The 12,868-nt window shown below is 42.5% G+C and overlaps 3 protein-coding genes across 3 annotated transcripts in view; 1 reads left to right on the forward strand and 2 right to left on the reverse strand.

Moving 5' to 3' along the window:
• Positions 1-661: 661 nt before the first annotated feature.
• LOC109464441 lies at positions 662-2,260 on the reverse strand. The gene is made up of 2 exons (XM_019761425.1): positions 2,203-2,260; positions 662-1,845 (listed from the first exon to the last, which is right to left on the reverse strand). Exons 1-2 carry the CDS (start codon positions 2,258-2,260, stop codon positions 662-664), a joined length of 1,242 nt encoding a protein of 413 aa, XP_019616984.1.
• A 1,838-nt stretch (positions 2,261-4,098) lies between these two features.
• LOC109464476 (type-1 angiotensin II receptor-associated protein-like) lies at positions 4,099-8,737 on the reverse strand. The gene is made up of 7 exons (XM_019761471.1): positions 8,619-8,737; positions 7,858-7,892; positions 7,569-7,689; positions 7,250-7,334; positions 6,927-6,966; positions 6,354-6,448; positions 4,099-6,021 (listed from the first exon to the last, which is right to left on the reverse strand). Exons 1-7 carry the CDS (start codon positions 8,649-8,651, stop codon positions 5,900-5,902), a joined length of 531 nt encoding a protein of 176 aa, XP_019617030.1. The 5' UTR covers positions 8,652-8,737; the 3' UTR covers positions 4,099-5,899.
• A 174-nt stretch (positions 8,738-8,911) lies between these two features.
• LOC109464475 (SPRY domain-containing protein 3-like) overlaps positions 8,912-12,868 on the forward strand; it is a 7,363-nt gene continuing 3,406 nt past the window's right edge. The window contains exons 1-7 of the mRNA XM_019761470.1: positions 8,912-9,172; positions 9,634-9,778; positions 10,525-10,603; positions 10,729-10,853; positions 11,143-11,293; positions 11,783-11,968; positions 12,520-12,669. Of these exons, the coding sequence (XP_019617029.1) occupies positions 9,115-9,172; positions 9,634-9,778; positions 10,525-10,603; positions 10,729-10,853; positions 11,143-11,293; positions 11,783-11,968; positions 12,520-12,669 (894 nt within the window). The 5' untranslated portion in view covers positions 8,912-9,114. The remainder of the gene's footprint in view (positions 9,173-9,633; positions 9,779-10,524; positions 10,604-10,728; positions 10,854-11,142; positions 11,294-11,782; positions 11,969-12,519; positions 12,670-12,868) is intronic.

The raw sequence follows: 12,868 nt of genomic DNA on the forward strand, positions 1-12,868 counted from the left end.
TCTTATTCTTACTTCTTCCTGCTATGGATTTTCAAGCCTCCTGCTACTCAAATTCTTCTTCCTCAATGTGCATGATTGTGTAGTACTTGGTTGGTTAAAATGAACATTGCATAATATATTATGACTACAGTACTTGAACAATGCATATTTTTACGTTCAGCTAGCATCAAAATGAAACAATTGATATACAGTACATGTATAATGATGCTTAGCATCAAAATCAAAAGATTAGACTAAACACATTTTTAAAAGCGTTTACAACTTCACACCAAACACCCAAATTACAAAACTACAAAATAAGAAACTTACTTGAGAAAAAAACAGTAGATTTGTCCAAGTGGTTTTCAATATTTATTTGTAGCTCCCGTAGCAGGCTTCTTGACTGGGCTTTTTCTGGCTCACCAAAATTGTGCTGTTTCCTGATAGTACAATGTATATCAGTTGTACCGGCTGGGTGGCTGTACATATCAGAAACCCAGTACAAGAAGCCTGGAATGAAGTCTAACTAATTTGCATGTTTTGTTTTGCTAGTTTTGTTTCTTTCTGACTGGCTGCATGGTCTGTTTACTGCATTTTTGTGGTCCTCACTAATGGAGGTGAATATTTTTAAAATGAATCTGAACTTTTAAGAAATTCTTTTCTTTTCAAATGAAGACTGACTTCATGTCGCATGCAAGCTCCCCTCCCCTGGGATCTCCCAAGGCCAGTAGGTGTTGGGTAGTGTGAGGGGGAGGGACACATGCTGAGGGGTGTTATAGGGTCCTTTAGCCCCTACTATCTCCCATGGCCAGTAGGTGTTAGGCAGTGTGACAGTGGAAGAGGATGCAAGCTGTGGTGTGTTACAGGGTCCCCGAGCCCCAGTGATCTCCCATGGCCAGTAGGTGTTAGGTAGTGTGACGGTGGGGAGGGACGCACGGCGTGGTGTGTTACGGGGTCCCTCATCTGGAATCTCCCATGGCCAGTAGGTGTTAGGTATAGTGACGAGGGGAAAGGACACACGTTTTGATGCGTTTCGGGTTCCATCCTCTGAAATCTCCCATGGCCAGTAGGTGTTAGGCAGTGTGAGGGGAAGGGACACACGCTGTGGCGTGCTATAAGTTCCCTTTCCTGGGATCTCCCATGGCCAGTAGGTGTTAGGTAGTGTGAGAGAGGGAAGGGATGCTCGTCTCGGCGTGTTTCGAGTTCCCTCCCCAGTGATCTCCCATGGCCAGTAGGTGTTAGGTAGTGTGAGAGAGGGAAGGGACGCACGTGTCGGAGTGTTTCGAGTTCCCTCCCCTGTGATCTCCAATGGCCAGTAGATGTTTGGTAGTGTAGGGAGGGACGCACGCCATGGTGTGCTACGGATTCCCTCACTTGGCCAGTGAGTGTAGATGTTTGGTTGTGTGACAAAACGTGAATGCTCTGCAGTGGCAGCATAAAGAGTGGGACGCCTCTCCCATGGCCAGTACTGGTTGCTTGGTTTTCTGACAACGTTTGAATGCCCTACAGCAAAGTTATAAATAGACACGGGTCCACTGTCATCATCTGGGATCTCACTGTAGGTAGGTGGGAGGGGGGGCAGAGGGCGTTGTGCAGCAGCTACATGGTCAGGGATCTGACTGTAAGATGACTCAATGGAATTGAGGACAACAGGTAGTGACCTATAGGAGGCAGTGTCCTCTGATGCCAGCCTGTGGATACGCTTGGGGAGGGAAGCAGACCTGAACAAACCAGGGAAGGCAATGCCAGGAGGAACGGTCCATACGTGTGCATCCTTGATGGTCCTCAAGGCTGCTTTTGACTTTGCTGAGTACACCTTGTGCCTTGCAAACACTGCAAGGGCCAACAGAAGCAAAGCACCTGCTGCTGTTAAAACAGAATTGAGAACATTACCTGATGCAGGAGGTATGTGGCGTCCGTTCTTGGTGCTGAACTGCACAGTAGACTGGCCTGTTGGCTCCAAACTGACTGGGAGCATCCTACTAGTATTATATCTAGTTTGTGAAAGGAAGGGTGCAATGCTGCTAGTCTGGTCATCGTCAATTCTACGGGCTGTGACTGTTGTAGTTGGCTGAACTGGTACATTAGGGATGGTAAACGTAGCAGTAGTGTAGCCAGTTTTGCTGATCAGAATACAGGTAGCGTTCTTCGAGTTCTCATGGGTGTCAGTTGTGTTGGAAGCGTGCTTTGGGATTTTCGTTTTGAGTGTGCGTGTGTCCTCACCTGGTGAGACATTGATGACCATGGCAACAGCCCTCTTTGTCGCATTCCCTGCGCTCATGGAAACTAATCGGAAGCTTCTGCGATTTTTAAAGACCAACGAAATGCCCACATCTTGCTCCCAAACCTGTCTACACTGCTCAGACATGTCAAGGACCTGTTCAGCTGCTTCATAGCTATCAGTAGCAATGATGACAGCAGGTGGCTGGCCAGTAACCTTACTAACCGGGTACGAATCCCACCCCTCACAGACATCTGCTGCTTCTTGTTTCAAGTGATCGGGTAGGATGATTGATGGATCAAAGGTCCACCGAACTAAAAGCTCATGAGTTGCCTGACCATACATGATACAGGAAATGAGTGTGGGCAACTTAACAAGTATGGTCGTCCCTTTCTCTAACAGATTACTACCAGTGTTGACACCCAGAGTCCACATCATTGGATGTGCCGTAGCATCAGGAACAGACACTAACATGTTACCACTGATTTGGAGTAACGACAGCCCTGCCTGTTCCTTAAATACCTCGCTGTTGAGACTCAAAAGGTCATTTCCACGCAGATCCAGCTTGTACAGTTGCACGTTTTGGAATGCCCTTGGGGAGATTGTCCGAATGTTGTTTGATCCCAAAAACAAGTACAGCAACCTGTTCAGTCCTGCAAGCCAGGCATGGTCCACAACCTGCAATTTGTTGTCCCCCAGGTCAAGGTAACTTAACGGTGCCCTGGCTAGGAGTGTGAAAGCCCCTGGATCTATCTGCTGGATTTGGTTGTTGGACAAGATCAGTGATCGAAGGGGTGACTTTTCTAAGCCAGAAAACCACTCCAGCTTGACATGCCTCAGTCTGTTGACAACTATGGCCAGGTGGGAGAGACAAGTAAAGCCATTCAGGGTGCCAAATTCTAAGTCGGTGATAAAATTATCGTTCAGAACCAGAGTTTCCACCACAGAACGATCAAGGGATGCCAGTTTCCTTGCTGAGAGAACACCGAATCTGTACCCTCTTATTGCCAGATTTTTTGCACCAGAAACATCTGCGAGAATTGGAGGACTACCTTGGACAAACTTCCCATCAAAGCCCATGCAAAAGACACACGTGCCCTGCTGTATGCTTTTCAAATAGTCGGACACGTCTTTGAAGGAAACACATGCGTTCCAGACATCTACCTGCCAACACCGACTAATACCAACGGCACCAGCTGAAGCTCCATGCCCGGCTACCACGAGCAGGAAAATCAGCAGCCCAGCACAATTCCTCCAACAACTTAAGTCCATCCTGTCCAACCGCTTGAAATCATCCTCTAAATGTCTAACCTGATAGAAAGACACAACACTAACCTGGGCTTGTCAACATCAACCAACCGCAGAAGCCGATCAACTACCACTGGACTTGTTCCCTCTGTGTTGAACACACCCAACAAGCTTGATACCGCCAAATGTGCAACACGTGGAGCTACTACACTGACTTTATATACCAGACAAATCATTCCAGGGCCTTAAAACTCATTTACTATCAGATGAAAAGAACTGAGAAGTATTAGGAATTATTATTCATAAAGGACCTTGAGCAATTTTGATCATTCAAAAGGGACCTTGAATACTAGTAATGCTGATTATTCCAAAAGGGCCTTGAGTATAATTTCAGTTATTCAAAAAGGTCTGGAGACATGTTTTCTGTAGCGACTGCTCCGTTTCCATGGCAAACACGTAAACAACAGGAAGCGGAGACAAACTCTAGAAAAAGTTGTGCCAACTATCGTGTAGTGTTAAAGAGCAAGCCACTTCTTTGTATTCACACTGTAACTCTCTCGTAAATATATCTACACAAAGATACCAGTAGGTCTCCAAAGCTATATACGCTTGATATAACACCTGCACAGAACACCTACAACATCACAATATTTGTCCTCAGTACTTTATTTTTTCCTTTATGGCATGATTCAAGATTGGCAACTCTTAGTTGCAGACTCTACTCCAAGTAAAGCTATTTCTAACAGTTAAAATGTAATATCTTGTCTCCAGATTTCAGTGGGGTGAAAAATCCTTAACTTCCATCCAAGAGAAGATTATATCATATACACCCCAAATAGAATAAAGTTTATCACTTACTTTTAATAGTGAAATATATGCGGTGGTTTTATGTTCAAGGTTTTTGTGTTGAACACCCACCGACAATCCATTCATCCAAAACATGCTCCGACTTACACTATATTAGTACAGAAGTGTCCATGGCAAACTTAGAACACAGTGAACTATCTCCTTTTTCTCCCAAGTTAACACACATTAAGTCCCCACAACCTTGAATCAATTGACAGTATCTGTTACCCCGGCATTGATGGCTAAAATATAGAATATATAGAAAAGCTAATGGCCAGGAAGGATATCTATTGCAACATTACACATTATACTATTAATAGCTCTTCCCCTGGTGCTATAGTAACTACATTTTGTTGCACAAGTCCTGTTCTACATAAATGATGATATGCACTGTATCTGTACACAAGAACAACTATCCCTAAGGTTATTTTACATCTCACATGTCCTACTAAAACGTAACAGGTACGTAAATGGAAATTCACACAATGCTTATAATATAAATATCAGTGAGCACTTCACCATTATAAGATATACATCTAATTACCTTTTAGCCAATAAGCATACAAGATCCACATCACCAGTAGCAGCCTTAATACAACAATGATACACAAAGAGAAAATACAAGGTTAATGTAATCTTAGTTATATTTTGTGGGAGCCTTGGCTCTTTCATCATGACCTTGATGAAAAGTGGCCAATTTCATGAATATACAAATACCCTTGAAGGTGCCGTCACACACAAACAGGGCTCACTCCAGCTCTAATCATTTTCTCTGTCCTTTTAGTTTGATGGTGTATGGCATGTTACCTTCAGAAATTTTGAAACTTTAAAAAGCTGACTTCAACCTGTTTATCTGCTATTTCCTGTGTTCTATGGGGGCAAATTTCAAATGGCTTCAGTTGAAGATTGTAAGAAAAATTTGTGGCACTGTTGACAATGTGATGAAAAAATCAAGTCATGTCAATTTTTGTTTGTCATGGTTGAAATCTGTACATAAATTCCATCAAAGGAGGGACAGATGTTGGAGTTAGCCCTGCACACAAAACTAGAACAAACAACAATGTAGCCATCACTCTTGGTTATTAGTTATAGGTGTGCTTTACCAATTTGAGTCCTGAAATCAGTTTACATTTCAACCAGCACATGATGCATCAATCTAGGACTACTTTATGTATTAACCTGTAGACATTTTGTGCTGGTTGAAGTGTAACCTGGAGGTTGTGTTCCCCTATCAGGGTTCGAAATACTGGGTGCATGTGCACCTTAGTGCACCAATAATTGGAGCTGTGCACCCAATTTTTTTTTGTAGTTGCACTGGTGCACCCAAATATTTTTTGTAGGTATTTTGTACATATCACATGACGTATAATAGTATACAGGATATTCTTGGCATCTAAGTGTCAGAAAAATGATAAAACCTATCTTTGTTGTAGTCCTTGTTTAAGATTTTGAAGTTAGCTCCCATTTCAGTTTCAAGCTCAGAAGAGAAGTTGAAGAGAAGTTTTGTTTTATATGGTGCACCCCAAAAACATTGTTGTGCACCTAATTTTTAGGTTGGGTGCACCAGTGCACCTATTCCCAAAAATGGATATCGAGCTCTGGTTATCACGGCACATCCTGGTACATGTAGGATGGCCCTTTCTGCTGGGGTGGTGGGGGGACGGGCTGGGGCGGCGGGGGGATTTCTGTGGAACTGTCCAGCGGGCCATACCTCTCCTGGGCAGCATCTACAAAAATAAATAAGTTCCATTATGCTACATCTACAAATGTATTCATTTTTCCCACTGACTTCAAGAAGGCAGCAGACATGAATATAGCATGAAATTGAAGGCAGTAAATGAGGAGACCTTTAATAACCAACATGTAATGTACTTCCTCTCTGCCTGCTAGGAGACCATTTCGACCTCCAATTTGATCTACCCGTCAGTCTACAGTTACACCATTTCCCCCTTCACTAGCAGTGACTCTCCTCTATTCAAACAACTATGGACACACAATAAAACAAACACGCAAACACACTGAAAACAAAACCTCCCTACACGGAGGTAAAAGTACTTACCGAAGTTCATGTACATCTCGCCTCCTCTCTCGCGGTACATCTGGTACAGCAGCAGACAGGTGAAGGGTTTCAGGATCAGGTTGAGAATGGCCATGCTACAAGGTTAAGGGACGTACTACGCAAAAAAGGCTTCATTTACAATCAGCTACGAATGCAACTGACAGGTTGGGAGGTTATGAATCTGCTTAAAAGCTGTCCTGACATCAGATATCCTTGTATTGTTGTAATATCAAATGAAATGATAGAAACTAAGTCTGGGATTGTTTCACATAGCAAAACAATAGCAATGACATAGGATGTTACCAGTACTAGGATAATGGGTAGAGTACTAGTATATCCCAGCCCAGGCCCCTGTATGTTACAAAAGAGAATCATTCAAATAGTTCAAAGAATCTTAATGTTTCACAGTATCAAAGAATCTTAATGTTTCACAGTATGTGTTACCAACCAGGAAGATATCTTTTCAACTGAAAGAAAACTTGAAAACATATGCATATACATTTTGTAGGCATAGTGTATACATATAAAAATGTGTCTTAGTAATGTACTATAGTACTGGTTTTGAAAGGATACCCAACAGCAAATCTGAACTCATCTCGCACTGAAGGCTGAGCTGTAGTGGGGACATAGAATATCAGTCATGTAGATTAAAGTTTATCCCTAAATGTACCCAAAGTATCATATGACAAATCAAAAAGTACTCCCAATAAACTGTGGTGTTAACATTCTCTTTAGTATCTTTTTCTACCCTTTCATAATGCTACTCTCACTAAATTATCAATAACTTGGTTGCATTAAAATAAAATTTATATGGTACCCCAGTCCTACCACCACAATTCTTTATTTGTTCCTAATTTGGATTTCAATTGCATTATGAATGAATGAATGCTACATACCATTCTGGTTCTGGATGGATCTGCCATAGTAGATCCCAAAGTGGATGATGTCAAGCAGGATACTAATTGTCATGCCTGCAAGGAACTAAAAACAAACAAAAAAAAATTTAAAGGCAGTTCAGTCCATCCTATTTCCAGTGACCTTAGAGTACCGTTATCCAATGCTATCAACAAGAATGGCAACATTTGATAGCAAATGCAGGATATTTCACTCCCATCCCTCCCTGTATGAGAATCTACCACTCCAACATCAGTTCATGATCACCCTGTGAAAAAATTGACCATTCCAACATTTGAAAACACCCTGGTTGTCACTTACCATGAAGATGGCATCTACTGAGTCCTTCTGTGCCACAGCCCAGACTCCCACAGCTAACACGGTAAAGTTGCACCACTGGTAGGAGGATGGCAGCCATTGTATCACACCACCCATGCATGCCCTGTAATTTGTAAAGACAGTTTTGTGAATCTCTCTAAGTTTGTGATACCCATGCCTTTTGTGACAATCATAAATTTGTGGCATCTACGAATTTGCAGTTGAAACAATAAATGCTCTCCTGAATTTTTTTGCTTGTGTCTTACTCAAAATAAATAAGTAGGGTACTTACCAGACTGTGAGTACCCAATGTCCTAAGACAATAGCCTGCAAATAACAACAAAATATCCATAAACATATGGCACATTATCATAGATACAAATGGTGTCAGTAAAACTTGTGTGTTGTAGATATGCCATCATCGTCATCATCATCAGTGCAGTTGACCACAAGTTGTATCCAAGAAGTTAACATTGATTATTTTATATCTAACGTTACATGTAACGTTATGCTACAGCAGGCCAAAGGGTTGCAAAGCAAAATATAATATGGGTAAAGCAAGGACGTTTTATAGCTTGTAGAATGTTCTTGGGTTAAGGAAGGGGGGAGTGTGCCTTCTCTGATTACCTGATAATGTTCTCACTCTCCCCTTCAACACACTATTCCTCTATCTTGTCTGTATCTCGACCCCACCCCACTTTTCCATGTTTTCTTGGATAATCTTCAGTTACATTATTCTGGTATTTCTTGGGCCCATTTCCTACAAATTACATTACCACACATGGTTTGCCAATAGAAAACATGTAACGCTGCCTTTATAGAAAACGTACAAAACGACAAAAAACAGCGCATCTGCTTGAATACTAATATTTTACCAGCACATGTAAATCGCCCCCCTCCCCACACATCGATCAGTGGAACATCAACACCCTGTAAACATGTCAACACACGATAACGTGAACCTAAATTACTATACTACCCAGGGTTCACGCAAAGCAGCGACTAGGGAACCCCAACAGCATCGTAAACAGCCACATGTGGCGGTAAACCTACCTTCAGGTTGACCACAGTCATGTTCAGAGCCATGACTAGGACGAGCTAAGCGGAATCATGTGATGATGATGGCTGACTGTCTGTGCAAGCAAACGATGACGTCACGCTGTTACAGTAGGTCTCTACTCGGAGTTTGTGGAAAGCCAGCTCCACTGTTTATGCTAAAACATTTAATATTTTTTGTCTAGAAGACCGATAATGCAATTTGTGCGTCAATACCGATACGATATGTTAACATCGCAATAACGTAAATAATATGCAACACCCCTATGTCAGATTCAACTTGGTGAGTTCCGAGATTGGGAACGAGAGGGTTGTTCTGGGAACGAGACGATATCTGACCCTACGTAAAACGGGAAGGAAGATCGTACTTCCTTTCAACAAACTTTAATTTTTTCGTCCAGACAATTCTTCTGTCAGATAACTTCGGTGTTCCCCTGATGTAGAGAGTTGGGTGTCTCTGTGTGACCTTCATGTCGGCAGTAGGGACTCCCTGATGAACAGAGACAACCGATTTTTCCCCGCACCTCCAGTCGTTCGACATTTGGACCGGGGTAAGTCGGAAAATAAAAACACAAATTGTTTTACGATTTTTGTTAAAATATTACTTCGCAAAAGCTGAATTGTGTGTATTTCATCACGTAGAAGTAAGAACGCGTCACTGGTCACGATTTGATCGGCCCGTTGTTAGCACACTGTCTATGTTTTGAAGACCGGTAAATCGAAAGGTGGGAGGGGGGCGATAATTTTTGGAAAGTTGTCATATATGTCATGTCATGTATGTGGTTGCTAGTTAATTGCTTGAATATATTGTATAGTGGTTATTGTGATGACATGGGAAATGACCCATTGCTATGTTTTGTGAAAATATACACAGTTTCCATTGTTTGTGTGTCATATTGTGTTAAAATTTAACATGATAGATTTTTAGAAGGAATCTTATTTTATGTGTTGATACTGGTAACTAGGTGTCCTTTTATCAAATTTTTATAAACCAACTTTATTTTTTTTGTAGATTTGAATATAAGGGATGACTTGATTGGACGGCTGCTGCCTCAGGCCCGCCAAGTCGTGATTCGCCGTCGGCAGGCGTTCCGTGAGCGTCGCCAGGCGCGGCGTGAGCGGTATGAACGAGTGCAGGTGGACGGGGACATGCTCAGGTACGTCCTGTTCTACTCACTTTTATTTTGAACTGTTGGTTTGAACTGCATAACACTCTTATCTGTATCTGTATAGCCGGTATAACTGCCTTTAGCGTAACACACCAGCTTTTGTATCTGTACCTGTATAGCCGATATAACCGCCCTTCGGTGTAACACACCAGTTTCCGTATCTATATAGCCAGTATAACTGCCCTTTGGCATACTCTTTAACACACCAGCTTCGCAGGCACACAGCGCAATGGCAGCTGGCTACATAGTACATTACACTGAACGACATGTTACACCTAACCCTTGAACATCTAACTCTAAACATTCTAATGATGTAAAAATCATGTAAAAACAGTAATGGGCAGTAACTACATGCTACAGTAAGACAGGACTGGTTGCTTTGATTCACAACTCTAATTCTAACTCTAAGACATGCCGCCAATTTAGTCTCTTTCAATGAAAAGGGGGGGGGGAATCATGAAATGATAACATTTTTGGTTTTGTCAAATGTCGACGACTAAGCTTGGCTGGTCATGTAGTACGCAGTGAAGAACCAGCCAGTAGGCTTCTACTCTGGAACCCTGACACAAAGAGAAGAGTTGGACGCCCAAACATAACACTTAAGAAACTTATTGAAACTGAAACTGGCTTGGAGGGACAGGAACTTATCTCTGTGATGTATGACAAACAGTTTTGGCGAGCTAACTTTGTATGCTCCACCTCTACTCTATGATGATGATGATGTTCCTCCACAGTTACCATCCAGATGAAGCCTGGAGAGTAGGAGTGTTTGTGTCGTCACAACCCATCACCCCAGACAGGAACTACTTTGAGGTACAGATTAACATCCCTTCTTCTGAACAGTTTACTATACATATTGTATATGTATACAGAATCTTGAAACATTTGCTGTGTTTTTGTATATGTTTACCAATGTATAAAAACATTTTCTTCACTAGGTTGATATCATTGATTCTGGATTGCTGTCAACAATCGCCATTGGTCTGGTCCCTCTGAACTACCGTCTGGACCACCAGCCCGGCTGGGGTGTCGACTCTGTGGGATATCACGCAGACGACGGAAAGTCAGTGTCATGCAAATTTACATAGACCATTCCTATTTTTTATGTTTACCAAAGGAAAACATATTATGGTTTTTGCTCAGTTTCCTCTTCTCCAAACAGAAAAGGTCAATGACCTGAGACAGACAGTCTATCACCTTGGTAACTAGTGTTAAGTTACATTTTTGCAAATGTTACCTTTCTTGTTTGATACTTGCATTTAAAAAGATAATGCTGGTATGAAAGTCTGATTGCGAAGACTGTACCTTAAACCCGTGTTTCACAGTTTGTCTCTCTCTTTTTTCTCGTGAAGGCTATACAAAGCCAATGGACAAGGCCGGGCCTTTGGTCCCAAGGGTTTTGTTGGTGACAGACTCGGCTGTGGCATCAAATTTGACGAGGAAGGAACACAGGGGAGACCCGCATCTACAGTGTCAGCCTTCTTCACTCATAACGGCAAGGAGGTCAGTCATCAACACTAGTACTGTACTACATGTAGTACAAGCCTCATACGAAAGCTCACTCATCTATGTCTTACTATTCCATGTTGTACTGCTGGGAGTAGTACAGGTCTGGCACACATGCACCAAAAGGCCTGTTCCCTGCATGCTACATAATTACAGGTTTGGACAAGTAAAATGTATTTTGTTGTACCCTTGAGCAGTATCAATGCCACCATCTTGTTATGTGTGTTGTGCCAGTCCATGTTGTATAGCTGGGAATACCCCAGGTTCCCCTGCTAGCAGAAGGCCTGTTCCCTGTTTTAATGTGTGCTGTTCCATGTTGTATAGCTGGGAACGGTGCAGGTTCCCCTGCCAGCAGAAGGCCTGTTCCCTGTTGTAATGTGTGTTGTGCTGTTCCATGTCATACAGCTGGGAACAGTCCAGGTTCCCCTGCCTGCAGAAGGCCTGTTCCCTGTTGTAATGTGTGTTGTGCTGTTCCATGTTATGCAGCTGGGAACAGTCCAGGTTCCCCTGCCCGCAGAAGGCCTGTTCCCTGCGGTGGGGATGCACTCGGAGGGAGAGGTGGTGCGGCTGCTGCTGGAGGTAGAGTGGTGCCAGGAGGACGACTCTCTCATGATGATTGACAGCTGTGAGGAGGAGTGGTCGCGACTCCACGATGTCAGAGTCAACGGAGCGGTAAAGAACAGCATTTACTGTACATTTTTTGGAGCCTGTCCTCAACTGGTTTTTAGTGGGATATACAAGGGCATTATCATTAGATAGCTTTAAACAATGTCTAGAGTTAGATGTTCAAGTGTTAGGTGTAACAAGTCGTTCGGTGTGATGTCCCAGCTGCTGCCGCGCCACGTGCCTTTGAAGCTGGTGTGTTATGCCAAAGGGAGGTTATACTGGCCATACAGATACAGATATACAACAGACCATCACATAAATATTTCAAATACTGGAATATAGTAAACTTACACAGACTTAAAAAGTCTGATATTTTTGTAAACTAAAATACAAGTCCTGTAAACCAGCATGTACCAGTACTTATAAAGTCAAGAATACTCGGGTATCATTAGTTATATTATGTTTTGGTGGCGTTTTTTTTCTGTGAAGTGGAATATATCTGTACTGATATCGGTAGTTTGTAATTGTATGACTGTACGTCTTGACGTATGTTTTAATCTAAGATCACAGTTTAAAAATTCAGGAATCCACCTTACAATGTTTTTCTTCCTACTCAGATACTGGAGTACACCGGACAAGGCAAGAGTATTGTAGACGTGGGACTGGCACAGGCCAGATATCCCCTCACCCCTACACACCACTACTTTGAGATCGAGATAGTAGACCCGGGCGAGAACTGTTACATTGCAATCGGCCTCACAAGAAAGGTGTGCTTCTAATATACATTATCAGATACATTATAAAGGTTTTATATGGCGAAGGGCTCACAAACAGTTCTCTGATCCTTTTACAGTTGAAATGGTTAATGGCCCAAAGCATATGTCAAATTATCTGAATGAAAGTGTGACTATGAGATAGCCTGGAATCCATCCGTGAACGCTTTATCTCCGCTCCGTTCCTCCGCTC

The sequence above is a fragment of the Branchiostoma belcheri genome, unplaced genomic scaffold, assembly GCF_001625305.1.
Source record: "Branchiostoma belcheri isolate BF01 breed outbred unplaced genomic scaffold, Haploidv18h27 scaffold139, whole genome shotgun sequence".
Lineage (NCBI taxonomy): Eukaryota > Metazoa > Chordata > Leptocardii > Amphioxiformes > Branchiostomatidae > Branchiostoma > Branchiostoma belcheri.